At 41.0% G+C, this 25,227-nt stretch overlaps 1 protein-coding gene across 10 annotated transcripts in view; it reads left to right on the forward strand.

Annotated features, from left to right (window-relative positions):
* The window catches only part of clcn2c (chloride channel 2c), a 360,814-nt gene that overhangs the window by 256,579 nt on the left and 79,008 nt on the right, over window positions 1-25,227 (forward strand). For all 10 annotated transcript variants that reach the window (XM_070543366.1, XM_070543362.1, XM_070543363.1 and 7 more), the window contains 2 exons: window positions 3,998-4,082; window positions 8,300-8,455. In XM_070543366.1, the coding sequence (XP_070399467.1) occupies window positions 3,998-4,082; window positions 8,300-8,455 (241 nt within the window). The remainder of the gene's footprint in view (window positions 1-3,997; window positions 4,083-8,299; window positions 8,456-25,227) is intronic.

A 25,227-nucleotide genomic window follows, 5' to 3' on the forward strand; every position in this document is an offset into this window, starting at 1 on the left:
GAACTGGCTTAAGATGGTGTGGGGACTGGTTTTATTAATCTGGATGTTTTTGATTTACGGTCGAATCAAAGTTGGACAGATTTATAAACACCACAGAGGCTATGCCACGCTTCAGAGAGGAAGGTTCCGATTGGATGAGTAAAAGCAATGTGTCATGCGTTTACATTACGTGTGATTGGATATCTAGTGCAGCTAGATTAAAGTCATATTATTTATTAAAACGTACTAATCATAACAATGTAATTTCACAGACTGGTCACATTATTATTGGACTACCACTTTGTTTGATTAGCTTTATTAAAAATAGAAAGTTCTTTGATTTATTAAAAAGAAAGAATCCTTTGTCTTCATTCTTCTCTTGGGCTGGAAAGGAAGCAGTTTAGAAGCAAATGCATGAGACCTTGAGGCAGTCTCATGCAGATTAGTTCTGTGTCAGAGACATCTGAGGAGAGAGGGTAAATAACCTTCAGTGGAATAGCTCCATCATCACGTTACATACATTTTTCGTAACGTATGTGGTGCATTTGACAAGACAGAGCTGAAAACGGCTCCGCGCCGGTCAGTCCCCCCCATCCCCCACCTCATGCACTTAAAAATTAATGTTGTGATTTTATTGAAAAACTTGTTCTGTAATAGTTCCTTTACTATTGTGATCACAAATATTTAATCTCAATTCTGAGGCTGCTCTGTAAATAGTTTTCAAATAAACAATACACATAGCAACTTCTGATCAATCCATATCAATATCAGACATAAAATAATGCATTGATGTAAACCACACCCACTTCCAGTTAAACTACACCCACTTCTGGGTTAGGCCACGCCCACTCCGAGTACAGATACAGATAATTAAGATGGTTGAACAGATACAAATGCAGGTGTACTCACTCATCTCTATCTAAAATACATGGGAGACGGTCTAAGTCTCTGGGTGACGCCATATTACATGCCATGTTTCCTTCTATGGGAGCCCTTAAGGACAAGATGCATTTACTGATTTGTAACAAACGGTTACCAAACTTTCGACTCATTTATTGTTTTACACATTTACCTCTTCACTCGTTGCCAGTGATGAAAGGGAGTCTGATGTGCTTCTTGTCATTTGCTGGAGGTTGCACTCCCAGGGATTTTTGACCCTAATGGCCATCTGTTGGTATGGTCTTACCTAAACACTAAATTACTGCTTGTTTACAATGATTTAGGTATGTACTGCCCATATCGCCAGGGAAAATACACACTGTCAGAAGTCCCTCAAAATTGTTTGTACTGTATTTTAGAAAACAAGAGCTGCTGAAATCCTCTCTATGAACCACTTAATAACATGTAGGAAGTTTTTATTAGGGAGCAACTGAAGTTAGAACAGCAGAATGTGCACAAACACTGCTTCAAATGTTAAGTAGAAGAATTGAAGTTGCTCAAAGTCATTCAGCAGCTCCAGGACCTTCAGAAGTGGATCCAGCTGTCTCAGGAATGGTAGCTGACAGGTTTGAGTTCATCTGCAGTAGAGTGAAAAATGAAATGTCATCAAGAAGCCAATTCTCGCCAAGAAAACCATGAGAGACATTTGGAAAAGGTACAGACATTGGACCGATAAGGACTGGAGGAAAGTCAGTTTCACTGATCTGGGAAAAGGATAATCTGGAGTCCACTCCCTTGGTTGAAAAGCCATTTAGTCAGTTTAGTTTGGGAGCAGCCATGAACAAAGAATGGTACCTAAACATCCTCCTAGAGGAACTCCTCTGGTTGTTAACCATGATGGAGCACTGGGCCAGAAGGATAAAATCAGACCTGGGGAACAAAACATTAATATGTTGGGTTCAGCTCCAGGAAACTCTGCAGACCTTAATCCCACTGAGAACTTGTTGTTAGTCCTCAAAAGACAGAAGGACAAACAAAACCCATAAATTCTGCCAAATCCAAGGATCGATAGTGAGAAGGAGCCCCATTAGTCAGCATCTGGACCAGACGTTTACTGACATCAGACTCTTTAGGTCAACTTGATTGAACTGTCAATAAAATATTTTAAACTTATGAAATGTGTATGGTTATAGTTTCAGTAACCATAGAAACATCTGACTGAAAGATCTAGAAATACTGAAGCAGCAAACATTTTGTCAATAATCCATTGTTTCATTCTCTAAACATTTGGCCACTTTTGCATTTAAAAAAATAGTTTTTTTTTAAATGTGCAAGTTTACTTGGAGCTAGAATGATTTGTGCCTTGTAGCAGCGCTTTCTCTTAATGTAGTCCCAAATCTAAATCAGCTTCTGTATTTCGTGGTGGTTTTTTTTCTCAATCAATATTATTATCATTACGGATTCACTTGCATTGCTTTTGCTAAGCTAAAGCTAACCAAATACTGCCATATTAGGAGAATGAATAGGCTTGTCAAACGCTGGAGAATATTCCCTTGCACTAAAACATCCTGCAATCATTTAATGAGCGAACACTACTTTGACACTTCAGCCAAAAAAGGTAGAAAAACACTAATTAGTGTTTGTGAGCTGCTCTTTTTGATTTTAACTTCTTCAAACAAACAAAACAAAGTATTTTCTTATACACTCACTGGCCACTTTATTGAGTACACCTGTTCAACTGCTCGTTAACACAAATTACTTTTCAGCCAGTCACATGATGACATGCTCGAAACAATCTGCCACAGTTCAACCCGAGCTTCAGAATGGGGAAGAAAGGTGGTTTCAGTGACTTTGAACGTGGCATGGTTGTTGGTGCCAGACGGACTGGTCTGAGTATTTCAGAAACTGCTGATCTTCTAGGATTGTCACACACAACCACCTCTAGGGTTTCCAGAGAATGGTCCAAAAAAGGGAAAACATCCACTGAGCTGCAGTTCTGTGGGCGAAAGTGCCTTGTTGATGACAGAGGTCAGAGGAGGATGGCCAGACTAGTTTGAGCTGATAGAAAGGCAACAGTTACTCAAATAACCACTCGTTACAACCAAGGTATGCAGACGAGCGTCTCTGAAAGAACAACACGTCGAACCTTGAGGCAGATGGGCTACAGCAGCAGAAGAACACACCATGTGCCACTCCTGTCAGCTAAGAACAGGAAACTGAGGCTACAATTCACACAAGCTCACCTAAATTGGACAATAGAAAATTTGAAAAATGTTGCCTGGTCTGATGAGTCTCGATTTCTGCTGCAACATCCGGATGGTCGGGTTAGAATTTGGTGTCAACAACAGGAACGCATGGATTCATCCTGCCTTGTATCAATGGTTCAGCATGATGGTGGTGGTGGGATGGTGTGGGGGAAATTTTCTTGGCACACTTTGGGCCCCTTAGCACTAATTGATCATGGTTGCAACACCACAGCCCACCTGAGTATTGTTGCTGACCTAGTCCATCCCTTTATGACCACAGGGTACCCATCTTCTGATGGCTACTTCAGCAGGATAATGCTCCATGTCATAAAGCTGGAATCATCTCAGACTGGTTTCTTGAACATGATAATGAGTTAACTGTACTCAGATGGCCTCCGCAGTCACCAGATCTCAATCCAATAGAGCACATTTAGGATGTGGTGGAACGGGAGATTCCCATCATGGATGTAGAGCCAACAAATCTGCAGCAACTGTGTAGTGCTATGACATCAAAATGAACCAAATCTCTGAGGAATGTTTCCAGTACCTTGTTGAATCTATGCCACAAGGATTAAGGCAGTTCTGATGGCGAAAGGGGGTCCAACGCCGTACTAGCAAGGTGTACCCAATAAAGTGGCCAGTGAGTGTCTATTAGAGGGATTTAGTTAGCAAATGTGAGTTAATGTTCCCCCACTGCATTTTAAATGTCTGCCTCAGTAGAAAAACACGTTCTCTATATGAGTTTATTTGTTTTGGGGCAACTCTTAATGAAATTCCCTCTGTTTTAGTATCATTACTGCTGATTCGTGGTTAAAGGAAATGATGAGCTCTGTAGCAGAAAATTCCCTGTTGCTGTTTGGTTTTTGTGAATCTCTTCCTCTTTCATCCATCAGGCGTCTCCTGTACCCAGCTCTGGTCACGTTACTCATTTCAACATTAACATTCCCCCCTGGGTTTGGACAGTTCATGGCTGGAAAGGTAAGTTTCTCTGTTTCTGTGTGTTTTGTTGCTTTTTCTTCATTTACCTTCCAGTTAAATTAACCCTCTGGAGGCAGGCGTTGCAGATTTGCAACAGTTAAAACCTACCTACCTGGTTACTCCACATAAGTATTTCATGAGCATTTTTTAACTAAGAAGTACCCCTGAAGGACTTAGTTGTTCGTCCTTTTATCAAAACTAATTTTGAGCCTGAGAGGGTTAAGTGTTCTTGCTCACGGAATAAAATAAACATTTATTTTGCTGAAACAAAGCCCTGGGTCATTAGTTACAGGTTGAGCTGTGCTGGTGAATGTTCGAGTCGTCTGTTTATTGGAGACATGGCGGAGCATGTTGTCTTTAGGCTCCTCTGATGAGTCATCAGTTTGTTCATGTGTGATTTATTTCCAATTTGATCCCCTTTATTCAGCTAATTATCTGAATTATTGAAGGAGTGGTCTGTCCATCTGTCACACACACACACACACACACACACACACACACACACACACACACACACACACACACACACACACACACACACACACACACACACACACACACACACTACTTAGCCTTGGCTCCTAATGAGAAGGTAATGCAGGACTTTGGAGCTCCGCCCATGTGAGCTAGCTCTCCCTCTCAGTGCACACACTCTAGTTTAGAACTTTTTTCACAACACACACACACACACGCACGCATACACACACACACACACGCACGCACACACACACACACACACACACACACACACACACACACACAGTTTGATTGAGGGATTTTGATCCAGTCATTGAGAACACCAGGCTGGGTTTTAAGACTAAAGACTCAACTACACATCTGTAAATCTACAGGAACACCTTGGTAAGCCGGAGCTTATTGAAACCTCTGCTGACACTTTAACTCTGCTTTTAAAAGTGTGAAGACATTATAGATGATTTTTTTCTTCACAACATATAAAATATCCAACACAGTGGCAGCTTAGATTTAAAATAAATGAAGCATCATTGTGTTGTATACTAACAACAGTTAAGCATTCACCACAGTGACCATTTGGTAAGGGTGTTGTTTAACAAAAGTCCATTCTCAAACTCTTTTACCCACTAGTTATAGTTTTTATTTTCAAAGGAAGGCCAATCTTGATAACTTGTTTATCAGTTACACATTGACGGCTTAGCCCTCATTTACACTGAGTGCAAAACCGATGTGGTCCAGAATCAATTCGTCTTCTGCAAATACGTACCTAAAAGCCTTCAGTCCAATCAGAACATTTACACCGGCTGTTGTGTGGATCTAGATGTGAAGCTCTAGAAAGTTTCACTGCAGAGTTCATTTTTTCTGGATCCCATCTGCAGATTCTCACGAAGAAACAGACAGGAAGTGAGACTTGTTTCAGCGAGGCACATCTGGTATATTTCAAAATAAACCTGTGTTGCATTTTGGGGGGATTTCTTTTTAATTGTTTTAATAAGGACAGCGATATCAGTTCACAGTGTATTATGGCTCACATTAGTATATATTTAAACATACTGTCAAATATCTCCTCCCTGGGCTGCCACCTTACCATGGTGGAGGGGTTTGAGGTGTCTCAGTGATCCTAGGAGCTAAGTTGTCTGAGGCTTTATACCTCTGGTGGGGTTACCCATGGCAAACAGGTCCTAGGTGAGGGATCAGACAAAGTGCAGCCCAAAGGCCCCTTATGAAAGCAAACATCAATGGAAGCAGTGTTCCCTCGCCCAGACGCAGGTCACCAGGGCCCCCCTCTGGAGCTAGGCCTGAAGGTGGCGCACGTTGGCCTGGCAGCTGGGCTTTCACCCCTGGAGCCCAGCCAGGCACAGCTCGAAGAGGAAACGTGGCTCCCCCTTCCCACGGGCTCACCACTTGTAGGAGGGGCCAAATGGGTCGGGTGTATTGTATGATGGGTGGTAGCCGAAGGCAGAGACTTTGGCAGTCTGATCCTCGGCTACAGAAGCTGGCTCTCGGTATGTGGAATGTCACCTCTCTGGTGGGCAAGGAGCCTGAGTTGGTGTGTGAGGATATAGTCGGACTCACCTCGATGCATGGCTCTGGCTTTGGAACCAGTTTCCTTGAGAGGGGATAACACTCGATCACTCTGGAGTTGCTCGCACTGAGAGGCGCTGAGCAGGGGTGGGTATACGTGTTGCCCCCATCTTGGCGCCTGTAAATTCGGGTTTACCCTGCTGAACGAGAGAGTAGCCTCCCTCCGCCTAAGTGTGGGGGTCTGGGTCCTCACCGTTGTTTGTGCTTTTGCACCAAACTGCAGATCAGAGCTGGCCAAATGGCTGAGGAGAGGGAAGTCTGGGCCTCTGCTTAGACTACTGCCCCTGCGGCACAACCCCGAATAAGCGGACAAGAACCGATGTATGGATGGTGTCAAATTTCTAACATGAACTTATGTGAACCCTGGATATTTGGTTCTCACTGGAGAACATTTGTGAAGACATTCTGCACTTGATCTGCAGTCGGTGAAAGTTGGAAGCCTTACGGATGCCAGACTGCATCCATTTCACACTCAGTGTAAACGAGGGGTAATGGTAGCACACATGATTGTAGCTAGCGAGTGTCTGAGCTTCCCAGTACCCATCCCAGCTTAGTGTTTAAAAGCATCTGAACTTATTAAAAACACGTTTGTTTGAATTCCTCCTTTCAGAATCCAGATCACTCCCAACAAATTGTTTTTTTTTTTAATTTTCAGTCTGAATGCTTGCTATCCAAAGAATTTTTCTCTTTGACCGCCACATCATACTAACCATCCTTACGTCCAGTCCCAACAGCTAGTTCTCTTGTATGAAGCAGAGTTGTGTTGAGCTGTTATGTGTAGTCAGTATCTTACTTGAAGCTGACAGTGATCAAAGGGATCATGCTATGGGGGATTCAGCTTCAGTGAGACCTTATTCCTGAATTTCTAAACAGAGATAACTCTGGGTGTTTCTCAGTGTCAAGGCGATGTCTTGCGAGGCCAGACGCTTTGCTTATGAGAACGCTGTCCTTCCTTGGTCAAAGGAAACGGCGAAAAGTTGCGAGGCCGGACGCTTTGCTTATGAGGACGCTGTCCTTCCTTGGTCAAAGGAAACAGTTAAAAGTAGCAGACTTGCATCGCGTGACCAAGGCTAGGCTACAAGGCACCTCCCATGCATTCTTGCTCAGCTAGCTAAACGGCTAACAAACAGAGAACACACATCTTGGTAGAACATGAACATTGGAACACGCCTTGATGGTTCCTGACGACATATCTCCTCGGCAACCGAGGCGGGACCAAGACATCAAGGCAATGCTCCTTGGCACTGAGAAACACCCTCTGATTTACTGTTTTCTCCTTGACCACACCTCACAGGTCTCCTCCTGAGAACGTTCATGTTTTTAGAAACAGGCTCAAGAATCATCTTTTTAGCTTAGCTTTCAACTGAATACTATCACTTTTTAAATTATTGAATTACTTAGGTTATTTATTTATTTAATGTATTCTTTCTTTAAATGTGCTTTTTAAGCAGTTTTGTACCATGATTTATGATCAACATTATTTTAATATCTATATAACTTTTTATATTACAATTCTCATTTGAGCTCTTTTGATTTTATATTTTAACCATAATTTAACCTTTTTCCAGTGCTTCCTCTGTGGGAGCCCTCTGCCCCGGCGGCGGTGGTCGGCTGTGGTGGTCTGGGTGCTTTCCAGGTGTGCCTAGGTGGAGGTGGGGGTCTCAGCCCTCCCTGCCCTCGGCGCCCTGTGTCAGTGCCTCGGCTGCTGCTGTGGATCTGCTGCTGCCGGGGCGGATGGCTCCCCTGATGGTGTTTCCTTATCCCTTTTTTAGCTGCTCTGGCTCATCTGATCTCAGTCAATAGTGTTTTTTACCATGGGGAAGGGCGCGTGTGTGTGTGTGTGTGTGTGTGTGTGTGTGTGTGTGTGTGTGTGTGTGTGTGTGTGTGTGTGTGTGTGTGTGTGTGTGTGTGTGTGTGTGTGTGTGTGTGTGTGTGTCAGAGGAGGAGTGTTGTGAAGGGTTTTCATTGTCAGACTGTTTTTAAAATTCTGGGGATTGGAGGGTATGTGGGTATGGTGGGCGTTTTACATTTGTGAAGCACTTTGAGTTGCATTTATTGTAGGATAAAGTGCTATAATAATAAAAGTTGATTGATTAACTTGAGGAACCAGTGCTGCCCCCTGCTGCTGACATATGGTTCTAATTTCCTGTTTTCTGTAGCTGACCCAAAAGGATTCTCTGGTGACTTTACTGGACAACAGGACATGGGCCAGACAAGGGATCGCTGAGGACTTTGACTACATTGGACACTCTCAAGCCTGGAAACACCCACAAGTCAACGTCTTCGTCACACTGGTCCTCTTCATCATCATGAAGGTAAGACCCAGACCAAGACTTGTTTGTTTTTTACAAAGTCATCATGAACATAACTCACTGGTGTTTGGGAGAGACGTCTCTTTCTCTTGCTGTTTATTCAGAGTTTTGGTCCTCTTTAACATCTTCTTCATAAATGGGAAAGAGTGACAGGCCCGAACCTCTATGGTCTTCATAACTCTCTTTCAGATAAAAAGCAGCTCTGGGCTGGTTGAAGACAAAGAGTCAAGTAGAAGTTGTTGGGTTTAAGGGACTCAGTGCACCTTTAGACAGTGTGGGTTTGTGAAGGTATCATGTGTGACGGTCAGATAACAGCAACACTGCACGCTGAATCTACATGAGCTGTAGACCAATCAGGATCTTATGTGACATGCATGTGATGTCACTGGAAGTTTCCAAGTACAGTCAGCCCCTCCTCAGATCCACTGACCAAGACCACCGTGTCAAAACGAGCCTGGACTTTTGCATCAAAACAGAGTGACACAATTCATAAAAAGAGGAGAAGCCGAGTGATTCAACCAAAAACTGCCTAAATGCTATGCAGTATGGGTGAGTGGGGTAATTTTAAAGTTTTAAGTCCCATTAGTCATCACACACTGGTGAAATTCATCTCCATATTTGACCCATCCCCAGGGGGAGCAGTGGGCTGTGGCTGTGCTCGGGTACTATTTGGTGGTTTAACCCCCCAATCCAACCCCTTACAGTGTCAAGCAGGGAGGCAATGGGTACCATTTTTAAAGGTGCAGCGTATAAGAATATAGTGAGAATTTTGCAGTGAAAAAATCTCAAAAGAGTCTAATGTTGGAAGGAAGGTTATCCTGAATCATTTTTCATATCCAGCTGACTGCTGGATTGTCAGTTTTTCTCCTTTCCAAACAAAGGAAGGAAGGACGTAACTACTGTTTACCATCAGTGAGTGTGGGGGTGTCGTGTCTCCTGTGAGCTAATACTGCAGCGCCAACAATTCTAATTTGACTACAGCTGGCCAAAAGCTCCAGAGTTGTTTAAAGTGGTTGCAGTAACCACATTCGACCACAGGATGTCATTTTTACTTCATTTCAATATAATGCTACCAGGATTTGAACCGTGACCCCCCAGTCCCAGGGCAGACACCCCACCTCTACCCCACTGAGAAGGTCAGGTTATTGAAGGTTATTGAACAATATTAGGAAAAACAACAGAGGTGACCAAGTCACTGCTTTGCAAGTCACTATTAAGTCACGAGTCAAGTCCAAGTCAAAGACAACCAAGTCCAAGTCAAGTCCAAAGTTAATGATTTGGAAGTCCAAGTCAAGTCCAATACCTTAACTTTGAATTTTCAAGTCATAATCAGGTCATCTGTCCAACTTCAATTTAATGACAATGATAATGAATAAATTCCAGAAATAAAGCTTCATTTATTTGCTCCAACAAGCAGAAAGTGCAACTGAAACTGATTATAAACAAAGTGCTGCTGCATTTAGCAGAACAAGATCAAACCCAGAACCAAGAACGATTTATGATTTTTGTCCATGTCGGGTCACTTTTGTGCTTAAATATCAAATATGCTCAAGTCATCAGCAAGTCAACAGATGCAAGTCGATTCAAGTCATTGGCCTTCAAGTCCAAGTCAAGTCGTGAGTCATTATAGATTTTATCAAGTCAAGTCAGAAGTCACTAAAATAATGACTCAAGTCTGACTCGGGTCCCGGTCATGTGACTCAGTCCACACCTCTGAAAGACAACAGATTAAAAGGCAGATCTGAAGGTCCGGATGCAGAACATGGAGCAACTCAATCCAGACCCATCTTCAAAACAAAACAAAGCATTATTTAATTGTATAATATGAACAATAAATGGAGGAAGTAAAACTTTCACAACAGTTTTTTATTGCTTCAGATGTATTATGTTTTGCCCATTTTCTTCTCTGAGAACCTAAAGTAAACCTTGGGTTCTGTTGAGACCCCAGTAGAGCATGATTTGGTCCCTGTTGGTATTTCTTGCCGGTGTGCAGCTGTATGTGATAGCAACCCCTCTGCTAGGGTGCTGATGATTGCACGCGTTGATTTTCTCACAGCTAAGTCACAGCTGTTGACACGAAATGTTAGGAACGGAGGAACTTTGTAAACAGTTTGAGTTTGCATTTGCATTTTGATTTTATCTCCAGACAGAAAAGTAAAGTAATCAAATGAAAATTATTTATTGTATACGTTTATTGTCACATTCATCCTTGCAAGTATTTCAGCACCCCTTCTGAAAATCAAGCTCAGGCATCTTGGGAGGTTTCAGTCAGAACGAGTAAAATAGAGCCGAGTCTCCATCGGCCCGTCTGTGGAACTGTTGCTGTTCCTATTGTGATCAGTTTGGTTTTTAATTGCTTACTGCTGTTGGGAGGAAGCACACATCTCTGTTACACACACACACACACACACACACACACACACACGCACGCACGCATACACACAGGTTTTGTTGCTTTCCAGCCACACTTTCCCATCGCATGTCATGTACACAGCTCTGCTTTGCTGGTCTTACACTCACATTCCTGCAGGAAGCACGGGCGAAACGTTCCCTCGCTCTAACAACACCTGCTTGTCTGAAATTAACCTTGTGTCTCATCGTAAAGGACAGAACCTTGTTTAAAATGTACTGTTATGTTTATTTACTTTTCTGCTCACCTAGCATTTGATCTCATTTTAAAAACAGCTCATGACAAGTCACCTATTGTTCTGGTACAGTCAGTTACAGTCAGTCTTGCAACGAAAAGGTTGCAGGTTTGAATCCCAGCCTCAGTCTTTCTGCGTGATGTTTGGAAGTGGCTACTCCGGTGTCCTACCACAGACCACAAACATGAATGTTGGGTTAACTGGTGACTCTAAATTGTCCCTCAGAGTGAGTGGTGGCTTGTCTTTCGGTGTCCCTGTGATGGACTAGAGACCCGCTCGCAGTCGGGGAGCAAAAGATGAGATGTGTTTGCTAAATTAATAACATTACAGTTGGGAGTGAAGTAGCTTTTGCTAAGTTCATTTCATACAATTTCACATTACCAAACCAGTTCCATAAGTTTATTTTTTTCTTTATTGTTCTGCTTTTACACTTCTCCAGTTTTACAAACATTATTATTTCCAGTTTTACTACAGTGAGCAATGTAATTCTTTCTTTCTACCAGGAGTAGGACATGAGGTTTCCTATAAACACTCAGTCCAGGAGACACGGAGAAGTGCTGGATGTTCAGTTAGAGTTACAGCTCATCACAGCTGGTAAAGGGGAGTCAACAGACTTCCATGTAGGGTGGAATCAGCCTCAAGTGTGGTGTTGCATAATGGAGCGAGAGGTGGACCAGCAGATCTGGACATCATCTGCACCAATGCAGGAGCTGCACCAGCCTGCTGAGCCAATACTCTTTTACATCATCACCCTCACTAATGTTTGTGTGAGAGGAATACTTGATTAGAGCTGCTGACATCAGCTTCTGAGCTGCAGCCTCAGAGAGAAGGTGTAGAACTGCTGCAGCTCCTCCTCCTCGTCAGGAATCAGCCAAGGTAGCTCAGGAGGATGCCTCTTGGTCACCATCTTCTGGAGGCTCTCCTGACCTCTTCCATTTGAAGGAAGGCCCAGAGCCAGAGCTCATTGTTCTGTCTGGTCTGTGAACATCCTGGGATCCTCTAGAAGGAGCTGAAGTAGGTTTCCCTTCTGGAACTGTTACGTTTCTAAGAGCAGAACCCGGATAAGCAGAAGGAAGGATTGAGGGGAGCGGATCATATCAGTAAAACACAACTGATGTCTCAGGAAATGGTGAATAAAATATACAGTGAAACGGATATCCAACACTTCCTGAAGGTTCATGTGTCAAAGTTACATAAGCAGAGACTGATGTGATGGTAGAGCTGTAGCTGTCGGTGTTAGTCAGTATTACAAAACAAACGTCTCACTCAGCCTTTTGTCTCCTACCAGTCCCCTCAAGGAGGACAGTCAGCCACTGGTTCTGATTAGTCCACACAGTAAGGGAATGCCTTTCCTTTATAATAGAAATCCTCAGTTTGTGGTGGTCTGAAAATTCAATCATCTTTTCTGTCATTGAAGTGACAATGTTTAGGTTGGACTGATACAAGTAGATGCAGCATTTCCTGTAGGTGACATATGGGTGCAGTACACTCACCCTACACACACACACACACACACCTTGCTGACTTTAAAACCCCACCTGTGCAAACCTCGCTGAACCTTGTCAGCATCTATTTGCGGTCTGGCTCTGACTCACGTCCTCTCTCTGTCACACTCCACATTCAAAGTGAGGCTTTAATGGCTCCGTCTAATTACAGCCTTTGGTTCTTCTGGACTCAGCCGGCTGATTTTCTAAGGCGAGATTGCTCTCACTCCCGCTTCTTCTCCATAATGAATGCTTCCTTTATCCGACTTGACAGCCATTTTGTCTTGTTGCTTCTTCTCATGCAGAAACTTTGGAGTCGATGTAATTCCATGCACTTGATGCTGAAGGGAAAGATACGAAAGATACTGGTAAAGGGTCAGCAAGTTCATGTGGTGTGTTCTGATAGAGCATGCAGATGGGAGGCAAAGTGTGTGTGTGTGTGTGTGTGTGTGTGTGTGTGTGTGTGTGTGTGTGTGTGTGTGTGTGTGTGTGTGTGTGTGTGTGTGTGTGTGTGTGTGTGTGTGTGTGTGTGTGTGTGTGTGTGTGTGTGCAGTGGTGGTTCTACCTTTAGGTTGGCGGCCACCTGGAGCCCCCTTCTGTTGGGGGGCCCCCTAGCCCTGACTACTGGCACCCCTCTGTTAATGCCACAGTATTCCATGTATTGTGTTGAAGTGTGGAGAAACACCTACGAAACCCACTTAAAGCCTTTGTTTATGATTCGAAGGAGAGCAGTTTGACTTGTAAATAAAGCAGCTTGTAGAGAGCATACACATTTACTTTTTATTCATTTAAAGGTATTAAAGTTAAGAGAATTAGTTACATTAAGAACTGCACAATTTATGTATAAAGTGTTGAATAATTTGATGCCAAAACTAATTCAGGATCTGTTCCAGATCAGGGAGAGTGTTTATGATCTCAATGTTTAGAAAGCCTAAAGTAAGAACTAAAATGAAACAACTTTGTATTTCTTGTGTTGGGGTTGATGTGTGGAATAAATTAGTCCAGGAGCAAAAAGATTGTTCAACAATGTTAAAGGGGCATTATGGAAGTTTGACAGCCAAAACATGTATAGAAATAATACATTTCTTCTTCATACATTCTCCTGCAATGCCCTGGTCCTGTAGAATTAGTCCTGGCATTTTTACTGTGATTGCCTGTTTTTCTGTAAAATCACAGAAAAAGAGAGCTGCTCGGGTCGAGCAGGCTGCTTCATGCGCGTTCACGCTCAGGCATAGCCCGTAGCATTTGCTATCAGTAGCTTTAGCAGCAGAGAGAGAGGTAGTGCCAACTCAGCGACTTTGTCGCTGTTCCTAACGCCTAGTGATGAACCTAGCTACATTTCTGAGGACCCTTAGCCATTTTCCTCTAGACATTTCCAGCAAATTAGCAACAAAATAGCCATTTTCGCTCCGAACCGTTCTTTGGTTTGACGTTGTTTCAGCTGTCATCAATGATATAAATGTTACAGATACATTGAATGTTACTAGAGTATAGCTCACCTGGTAAGATGTCTGACTCCCATGCAGAAGACCTGGGTTTGATCCTGGATGTGAACATAGTTCATTTAGAGTTTATTTTTTACATTAATGATATTTTTTTTTTACAGTAAGATGCCCAAATTTTTATTTGAGACTCGCCGAACAGCCGATTGAATTCACAGGTAAAAAAGATGTGGGTTCAACTTTCATTTTGGAACAATTTTTCAAGCAAGGGAAGGGAATGATCTGAGCATGCAGGAGGACTGACCCATCATAAACCTTTGTCGGCTGTGCTGAAGAGAAAGGTGCAGAACCAAATTATTTAATTAATTAGCTGCGCGTTCTCCTGTCCTCTGTCCTCCGGGCCACACACACACACACACACACAACGGACTGTCTCAGCTGTTATTTTCGTTAAGGAGTGTACACGTACAGCATGCGCGCCTCATGCACGAGCCTACTATTGAAGCTGCCGTTACGCTTTTGGCCTGAGGGGGCAATTGCGAGCATAAAAATTCAAAACTCCTTAAAGTCCCTTTAAAGTTTAAGGGTATGTTTAAATCAAATATGATTAAATATTATGAATCAAGTCAATGAAAAAAATGCATAAAATATTAAAGGTTGTTATTGTTAATAAAGCAAGAATGGGGATTTGAATGTATTCTCATACATTTCAATAATGGTGTATAAATTGTGGAATCGGTATGCTTTTCTAAAATTTTGTTTAAGTTTCAAATGGTTTGGGGCGTTTGGGTTATAAGTTTATGCTTCTACCTGTAGCCATTTTTGAATTGTATAAGTTGTGTGTTTCAAATGTTCTTATATATATATATATATATATATATATATATATATATATATATATATATATATATATATATATATATAGAGAGAGAGAGAGAGAGAGAGAGAGAGAGAGAGAGTAGTCTCTTTCTGTCATCTCTATTTAAAACCAATCGACTATTCCTTAAAGATGCCGATGCACAAACATGAAGTGATTGGTAGTCCAATCCATTTGGTGGCGGTAACGCACCAACTCGTTGTTTGCCAAGTGCCATAAGACCACAAATAAGAAGAAGAGAGGCAGGAGCGTTCGTAACAAACTCAAAGCGATAGTCAAAACATTAAGCATGAAATGGAGTCATCCTCGTGGCTCCAATAAGAGAAAGAAGCAGCATGCTTTAAAACAGCTTTTATTTTCACTTCTGAAAGTGACGTCGTTTTTCAATGTAAACATCAAAAGGAAGCAGAAAGGAAAGACAATGGAAAATGTTTAAAGGGAGGAAATCATAGACCAAAATGGAAAATAGAAAAAAAATAACTAAGGCTAAAGCACAGGAGCACTGACAGGAAAAAAAAGCAGAGCAAATATTGAAAACGCTCAAAGGGAGGGAAATACAGGAAAAAGAGGAGGACTAATAAAAAGTAAAGATAGCTCATGTCAGAGGAGGGGAGAGTTTCGCATATCCAGTTAAAGATAAGATTGTCGAAAATTTTGTGTAAGGGGCCCCATGTCTGTGTTTGCCTTGGGCCCCCAAATTGTTAAGTCTGCCACTGGTGTTAGTGCATGCACTCCCGTGTGTGTGTGTGTGTGTGTGGGGGGGGGGGGGGGGGGGGGGGGGGGACAGTGGGCAGGCTGGACATTAATTAGACTGCGACTATGAGAAGGGCCCCTGAGGGTTCCTAAGGCTCCTAGACAGTTAGGGTCCTGTAATTTCAGTGACTAGGCACAAAACCAAAGAATCAGAAATCATGGCATTGAATTCATTTTAAATGTGTTACGTTGTAAATTCTTTCATGTGGGACTGATCTAACAAACCAGGAAAGAAATCTAATTTCAGTAGCTAGTGCTGTTACAAGCCAGACTTTCCATCTGTCTGTCAACTGTTCCTCGTGAAAAAACTTCAGCTGAAGAGAAACACGAGCTTGTAAAGGATTTAACATGTGCAGAATCGCCTGCTCAGCTATAAAACAATAAAAATATGCCTATTTAGGTAAAGACTCACCAAGTAAAACTATGAATCTCTTGGTGCCAATGAAACTTCCAGATGAACCTCCAAGGAGAATATAAAGGTCAACAGAACAGAGGAGAGACTTCAGCAGCCAACTTCATCGTTATGTTTTATTAATATCTATGCTTTAATGATTAAAGTAGCTGATTTTGTCATCAGTGCTGAGCCGCTGTGGACATAAATCACTGATCCCTATACAAATAACACACCCTGTAGGCTGTATGACAGACCCGCCTTTTAATTAAGTCCTTCAACACAACTAAATACACCTGGCTTCTTTGTACTCACACAATAAATATTTAGCTGCAAGCTCAGGACGATTTCACTGATTTTATTCATTTCAGTAGGACTTATGGTTGTACTCGTGTGAGATGAAATCTATTTTTAAAGGAGGAGGATAGACTGTTTCCCAGCCACTAAAGGTAACATATGGTCAAGATATTCCATAACTATTATTGTTGTAATGACTCACATCATTACTTGTCTCAAAGCTTTTAAGCTTAAAGGAATAAATTACATAAACTGCTGCACCAATTCCAACTTTAAACTCTAGACCCATGAGACAGCCAGTCAGGTTCCAATTGCAACACTTCACACACTATAATTTATCTTAATGATATAATAAACAATAGTAAATACAAACACAATTTAAAGGAGCCATATCATGGAAAATCCACTTTTTGGAGATTTTTACCATTTGATAAAAAAAAGCTGTTTATAATCAAATTATGCCACATCTGAACAATTTTGGGGTCTTGGATAAATTTCAGTCTGGTTTTAGAATATATCACAGCACAGAATCCGCTCACATCAGGGTTTTTAATGATATTATTTTAGCCACTGATTCCGGTTCCCATGTTGCCCTGGTGATGTTGGACCTCTCAGCTGCATTTGACATGGTTGACCATGACATTTTATTGTCCCGCCTTGAGAATTTGGTCGGCATTAAGGGATCCGCTCTTGACTGGTTCTGCTCCTACTTTGACAACAGGTCTATTAGAGTTAGAATGGACGACTGTTCATCTCCCTCTGCTGCTCTTCCTTGGGGCGTGCCACAGGGGTCTATCCTCGGCCCCCTTTTATTTAGCATTTATATTCTTCCACTGGGACTAATCTTCAGGAAGTTTAACATTAACTTTCATCTTTATGCGGATGACTGCCAGATTTATGTTCCATTGAAGGCTTTTACCTCCATCCAGCCGCTCCTTGATTGCCTGAGTGAGGTTAAAGACTGGCTGTCAGCAAATTTTCTGTTGCTGAATGATTTTAAGACCGAGTTTATTGTTTTTACTACTAATGGCTCGTCTTCCTTTGCTCCTGATTTTTCTGCTCTTCCTTTTAAAATTAGTCAAACAATTGTTAATCTTGGAATTAAAATGGATGTGGCTCTAAAAATGGACCCTCACGTTAATCACATAGTTAAATCATGTTTTTATCAGCTGAGACGTCTTTCCAAACTAAAACCCATTCTGAATCGGCGCCACCTCGAGACAGCCATTCACGCTTTCATCACCTCAAGGTTGGACTACTCCAACGCAATTCTGTTTGGCATTTCAAAAGCTGCATTATCTCGCCTTCAGCTGATACAAAATGCGACAGCAAGATTTCTGACCAATACTGCCTGTCGGCAGCACATCACTCCAATTTTAGTAAGACTTCACTGGCTTCCCGTGTACGTTTTAAAATTTTATTGTTTGTTTTTAAGGCGCTGAATGGCTTAGCACCTCCTTACATATCCGAGTTACTGCCAGGCAGGACTCTCCGTTCAGGTGACCTAAACCTACTACAGTTTCCCCGTCAACGCTGCAAAACCCATGGTGAACGAGCTTTTTCTGTCTGCGCTCCAAAACTCTGGAATGATCTCCCGCTGAATATCAAACTCTCCCCCTCCATTGGGGTTTTTAAATCTCACTTAAAGACTTACTTTTATTCCCTTGCTTTTACTGCCTAGCTATTTTATCGATGGTTTATTTACACTGTTCTTTTACTGATTTTATTGACTTCTCATGGTTGGTTCTTTGTGTTTTGCTCTAGTTGTTTTATTCTTTTATATTATTCTTTTAACCTTATATGTTTTACCCCTGTACAGCACTTTGGTCAGCTCACATGCTGTTTTTAAATGTGCTTTATCAAATAAATGGAATGGAATGGAATTTGATATTATTTCCTCACAAAAAAAAAATCAACCCTAACCCATTTTTGCTGCATTCATGCATTTTCCTTTTTCAGCTGGAAATTTTCAATTTTACTTTGAAAATCCTGTAAAGCCTTAATGAAAACTAGTCTCAATATCAGAAATTGTTGTTTTTTTACTTGCTTTGTTTATTTAGCCAGTGTGAGTCCATGTGAGGTGAGCAGAGTAAATCAACTAAAATGCTGCAAATGACCAAATTCAAAGATGGTTAGATACACAAAATATTTAGCAGACAATAATCAATTAAACTAAAATGTAAAAACATGAAATCTGCCTTTGTCGACTAAATTAATTGCTGCTGATACCACAGGGAGTCAAACCCACATCAGCACATGGAAAAGCTAAGATGGCAGGAGTAAGCCTTAACCACTGGCCTACCATACTGACTGGCCTGAAATGGAACCTTTAAATCAAGAGTTTCTGAGGTTAACAAAAGCCAAATCAACGAACGCTGACTCAAATTGTCCAATTTTATATTCCACCTCAAACAAATGTATTGTTTTATATAAATCAAAGATAACTGTAATGAAAAACCGGTAATCAGCTCAGCTACCTGGTGATCCAGTAAGATAATTAGCAAGTTGTAGCAGAAAAACTTCCTCTTGGAAAACTGGTATTAATGTGTGGCATTTTGAGCTTTGATCCTCCTCCTCCTCATCATCATCATCATCATCATCATCATCATCATCATCATAGTAGTAGTAATAGGAGGGAAGCTGTCCTCAACACACGACTGAAGCTTGATAAAAAAGTGAACAAAATGAAAAAATCCAAATGGGTTTTTCATCAAAGATCTTGACTTGACTAACTGAAACTTACTGAAAACAGGACAATAAATTACTAGCTAACACATCTTAATAGTACACTGAATGATTAGCCTAGCTTAAAACAAGTAGCATTATATTTTATAACCATAAATGAGTGCTTTCTGATCACGTTACTACTAAAATAGACTACATCTTCCCAAAACACAATCACAAAGGGCACAATTCATCAAGCCTCCAGTCACTAGGTGGAAGCAGTACGCCAGCTAATCAACAGGTAGCTTATTCTGCACAAGTATCCTACACAATAACACCCACAGACATATACATGTAGACGCACCGTGGGCTGGCGCTGCCTGTTGGAGCTGCTGTAGTGGCCGGCTGCCATCTTAGTTGGGTCTTCAATCACCCCCAGTGCATTCATTTCTACTGAGGAAGGTGCTTACCCAACAAAAAAGCGCATTTTATCAGGCATTTTCTCAAAATCAAACACATGGTATGGCTTGATAATTAAAATATAACATTTCCATCAGGTAGGCTAGAAAAGTCGATAGTAATCCCTTGTGATCTGTTTTCAATATATGCCGGTTGTTGCAACCGTAGGCTTCACAAAATCGGGCACTTTGCATTGACTTTGGAGAGTGAGGAGACCCAACCAATATGGCGGCAATGCTATTGCGCTCTCCAGCGCCCAATCGTGTGTTCATGTATATAGTAACACCAGTGGCTAGAGGGACATGACAGATAATAATAACGTTCATGTTTACTTTTGTTTTTAGTGCAATATGTTTAACTGGCACTACAGGTCAGGACTAGAATTATCTGTTTCTAAATAAACAAAATATTTGGCTCATCCGTGGTTGATGTGCTTAGGGTTGTTGTCTTATCACGCTGTTGTTGTTCACTGCTTTCCTACTGGTGGACGTACATAAACAGTAATATTATTCTGTAGACCTTACACACTCCTAGGTAATATTTCTGTATAGCAGTACAAATAATATCCACTATCACTGCTTACTTTATCATTCTAAAACAGTGTTGCCCTCAGGTAACCCAGTACATTAATAATTCATGTGGTTTATTAGAATTGTTGTAATTGGATTTTGACTTAAGATTCATCCATTTTTTTCTTTACTTTACTTCCTTGACTCCTACTTGAGGCGTAAAACCAACAACACCCCGCAAGTTTAGATTCATGTTTCTGCTCCAAAGCTTCAGGTTATTAAAGTGTCCTTTCACACTGAGGGCAGAAATCCTCATAATTTTAGTGGCCATTCACCATCTCTGTAAATTGTACAGTGAGCTGATGAGATCAGATCAAATGAAAAATTAATGACTCCTCCAGGGGTAAGTGAGTCATTTCTGTAGCACAGAATGAATTACAGCAATAGTCGAGACAGAACATTGAGCGTAGCATTAGTTCAGGTAGGTCAAGTAGCCAAGCTCAGCCCTTCTCTCATCTGCTGACTTTATTTTATGCTGATATTTATTCTTTCTAGTAAGTCAACTGATGAATACCCTAAAGACTGCTCCTTTTAAACACCACCTGTCTCTCCTGGACTCCTACAGACAGCTTTGCAAGTTCCTTTACATTATCTTCTTCTCTTTGTATCTGTTTCAACTTGTATCTATTTGAGTCAGTCTTTCATCCATCCATCCATTTTTCACTACTTGACTAAAGTGTGGTCCTGGAAGTAACACATCCAGAACAATATTTTGATAGGGGTGGCCAGATGGGGCCAAAGAAATTTTTGGGGTGGCACACCAAATTGGTCCTTGTGGTAACTCTGGTTGAATTTAGTCTGTGGCGATGTACTGCATTGCACCTTTATTTGTTTTTATTAAATGGGGCATTATGGAAGTTTGACAGCCAAAACATGTATAGAAATAATAAATTTCTTCTTCATACATTCTCCTGCAATGCCCTGGTCCTGTAGAATGAGCCCTGGCATTTTTACTGTGATTGCCTGTTTTTCTGTAAAATCACAGAAAAAGAGAGATGCTCGGGTCGAGCAGGCTGCTTCATGCGCGTTCACGCTCAGGCATCGCCCGTAGCATTTGCTATCTGTAGCTTTAGCAGCAGAGTACGGTGGCCCTGAAGTGCAAACCATAAAAACAAATCACTTAACGCAACAACAAATTGAATCACACAACAACAAATCACTTAATGCAAAAACAAATCACTAAACGCACAACAAATTGAAAAGCGCAACAACAAAACACAAACCAGAAAAGGTAGGTACCAATGCTGCAACAACAGGCATCACTGATTGGATGATGGATCCTCGCCGGTATAGCAAGGCCGGGTCCTTGCCAGACCGCTAAGACCGGAACCCAGTGGCTCTGAATTCGGACAGTCTAGCCTTCACCTCTGCGGTGGCCCGTAGGTCCCGTCACAGGCTGCTGCGACGGCAGCTACACGTAAAGGAAAAATGCTAAAGCTAGCGAATATCGAGCAGGAATATTAAGAAGCTACAGCAGCTTCACGTCCATCAGCAGCGTTTGTTCACAACCATTTTCAGGTAAAGTAACTTTGTTTATTCTAGAAGTTTTCAGGACTTACATGTTAACTTTAGATGGTTTCATGTATGTTTTAAGCTACAGAATGAACTTGTTAAACGTGCACAACACATTACTACAGAGTATTATCATGTAGGTAATTAATATAAACCAAATGCATTATAAATGTTGAATGCAGTAGGATGTTTTCTAATGTAAATTGGACCTTAGAACTTATTTTGCATCAAATGGGGTAAAACGTTTTAAAAAGCAGGCTTTTTAATAAAATAGCATTGAAGTGTTTTCAATGTGCATTTGTTTATTCAACTTAAGCCTAATAATGATTAGATCTGTCTTAAAAATGTAAATTCTCTGTAGTTTTCCCTGCTGCTTTTCTTTAAACTGAACAGAACCAGTGTACTGCAGGTTATGTTTTGTTTTACATTTTTCAATAAAAAAAACTCTTTTTAAATCTATTACAGGTCAGCATGCACTGTGCTGCACATCTGCCTCTGTGCTGGTGAGGTTGTTGGTCTGGAGGATGAGCGTGAGGAAGATATGTGTGGAGGAGGTCAGTGGTGCTCTGTCCTGGAGGAGGTACCAGCAGACCACCACTACTGTAAACAGGCAAGTCATTCACAGAGATGTAACAGCCTTCGTCTGAGCCAGCCCAGCAGGCCCTGTAGATGGACGATGGAGTAGACAGTGAGAGGAAGCGTCCCAAAGCTCTCTCTGCAGACCGTCCTGTATGATGTTCCTCTGACCAGAAACGTCCAGCCATGGGTCTGCTCCAGCCCTCCATCCACACCTGGATCCTCCTGCAGCAGATCCAGCTGCACTGTTAAAGACTTCCTGCTCACTCAGTTTAAATAAATGATCCAGAAAGAGTCACTCAGGTTAATCCTGCTTGAACCGTACATAACTGGTCATACTGGTTTTGATCTGTAAATAAGTGTAACGTATTATAAATAATTTTGTCTCCTTACCATCTTTTCATTTTCTGTTCATGTAACATGTTCAAAAACATCTGTAATAATAAAACTGGTGATAAAAGCAATGATCAGAAAGTTATTAGTATTTGTTTTAATAAATGTGTTCAAATATCAAACAGCTAAATAACATTAACATGATGACAGTAGAAGGCCTCTCTCCCAGGATGACCAACAGGTAAAGCCTCTCCTGACCCTGGACACCTGCAGTCCTAAACAGAGAAAACCAGAGACCACAGGTGACAAAAAGGCAATAAACACTTTTTTACATTTATCCACATGAGAAGATAAAACTTTTATTCTTCACACAAACTTTTTACTTCATTAAAACGTGTCAGCTGTGTAAATCCCTGAATGTAAAACTACTCTTCACAAAAGAACTTCTGTGGTTGTGTGTAAACAGCTTCACTCTTCACCTCTAAGCTTAATAAAAACGCTTCTTTGCTCCGTTGTCCTTAAAACAAATGACAAGTTTAATTCGACACACACACACACACACACACACACACGCACATCCACCCACCCATACATAAACACACGGGAATAACTGGGACCTGTGAAACAAACTCGTTCTGGGTGATTTCGGCCTAAAATGTAATTTAAAAAACAAATATACAAACGAAAAATGTCTATAAACTGAACCGCTTTAAGCTTTTTAGGTTTCTACGGCATTTACAATACATTTAGTTTATATTAATTACCTACATGATAATACTCAGTAGTAATGTGTTGTGTATGTTTAACAAGTTCATTCTGTAGCTTAAAACATACATGAAACCATCTAAAGTTAACATGTAAGTCCTGAAAGCTTCTAGAATAAACAAAGTTACTTTACCTGTGAACAAACGCTGCTGATGGACATGAAGCTGCTGTCGCTCCTTAATATTCCTGCTCCATTTTCCAGCTGTTATTTTAGTTAAGGAGTGTGCACGTACAGCATGCACGCCTCGTGCACGAGCCTACTATTGAAGCTGCCATTACGCTTTTGGCCTGAGGGGTCAATCGCGAGCATAAAAATTCAAAACTCCGTAAAGTCCCTTTAAAATAACAGTGCGTATCCAAAATTTTTTAACTTAAATTTTACAAACATTTTAGAAAAATACTTTTCAGTTATTTAAAATGTTATCCAAAATCTTATTAAAAAAAAAATATATATATATATATATATATATATATATATATATATATATATATATGTATGTTATCGCATGGGCGATAAGCTCCGCTGCAGCAGAGCGAGTCAGGCATTAGTAAAAGACAGAAAGTAACAGAAAATATAAGCGGACATGAATGATCAGGTGTTAATTATACTTTTTTTGGTGGCACCACTTTTAGAATGTTACCATGGCTGTGTGCAGAACGCAACTGGCTGGAGCAGACGAATAATCTTCTCCGCCAGAAACAATCCTTGGTATGCTGCGTCATTCATTCATTCATTCAAATTTTTAAACAGGAAAACAATCAAGTCTGGCTCAGTTAAAAATTCCTGTTCTGCAGAACATTGAACTCTGAACACACAGTCATACATACCAATACAAGACAGAACAATCATACAAGCATTCACAATTAAAAGAAGCACCAATAGAAGGTTATGCAGCCACCTTCATCATGGTTACAGGTGTATTGCCCCAATAAATAAAAAACAAATTTTCTTTTAAATAGACTTTGCAAGGATGTTGTGGAATCTCATTGCAGACTTTAGTGAGCGCATAAAAGAAAGACCTCTGTCCATAAGTGTTCCTGAAGGCCGGTAAGGGCAAGCGTCCTTTTGTGTCAGACCTAGTGACATCCACAGAATTTAAACTGCGCTTAGGAGCCAATGACATAAGGCCTAATGACGTATGTCTGTTTACAATTCATTAGTAAAATTTAACTCCCAAGACTTTTTGCACAGTTCTGGAATGGCAATGCACGTGGCTGTAGGAATGCAGAGCAGTGATGAGTCCACTTTGGCAACCTGTTGTGGATCTTAAAAGCTCTGCTAGAGTTTTACTGTTGGCTGTCTTCTGTTGTAAGTGACCAGATAGGGAGACAGTACGACAAAGTGGACATCATAGATGCATGAAGATGTATTTTAGAAAGAGACAGATGAGGCCTGATTTTACTAAAGACATATAACTTTTGATTTAACTTTCTGGTTAGGGTTTGGACATGTTTACAATAAGACAGTGTATATGTAATATAATATACTCAGCTCTGCTCAGCGCTTCCCTGCCGTGGGAACCCTTTTTGATCTTTAGTTGACTAAAACTGACTAAAAATAAAATGCATTTTCATCATCAAGACTAAGATACCTGTCAAAAACAACACTGTGTGCTAGAAATTTTGTTTTCCTCTAGCAAACACACCCATGTAAAGCACACATTCAAACTCAGACAATGTACCCATTTACAGATGTAAAATGTGCATCCATCTGGTTTTATGGTCTGTACGTGACCTAACTTACAACATGAACATAGTTTATGAGGCTGTTTAAGGCCATTCTCTTTGTTACCATTTCCAGTGCAACACAAACGTTCTCTACTAAAAAAAATGTTGTTTCTTGTCATGACCCTTGTCTTACATCATTAGATGTTGTGTTTGATTCAATCAATCAATCAATCAATCAAAGCTTTATTTATAAAGCACCTTCCGCAACCCTGTCAGGAAGCCCAAAGCGCTGAACATGGTACAGTTGTAAGTAATTATACTGAATAAATCAACAATAAAA

This window comes from Nothobranchius furzeri, chromosome 13 (assembly GCF_043380555.1).
Source record: "Nothobranchius furzeri strain GRZ-AD chromosome 13, NfurGRZ-RIMD1, whole genome shotgun sequence".
Lineage (NCBI taxonomy): Eukaryota > Metazoa > Chordata > Actinopteri > Cyprinodontiformes > Nothobranchiidae > Nothobranchius > Nothobranchius furzeri.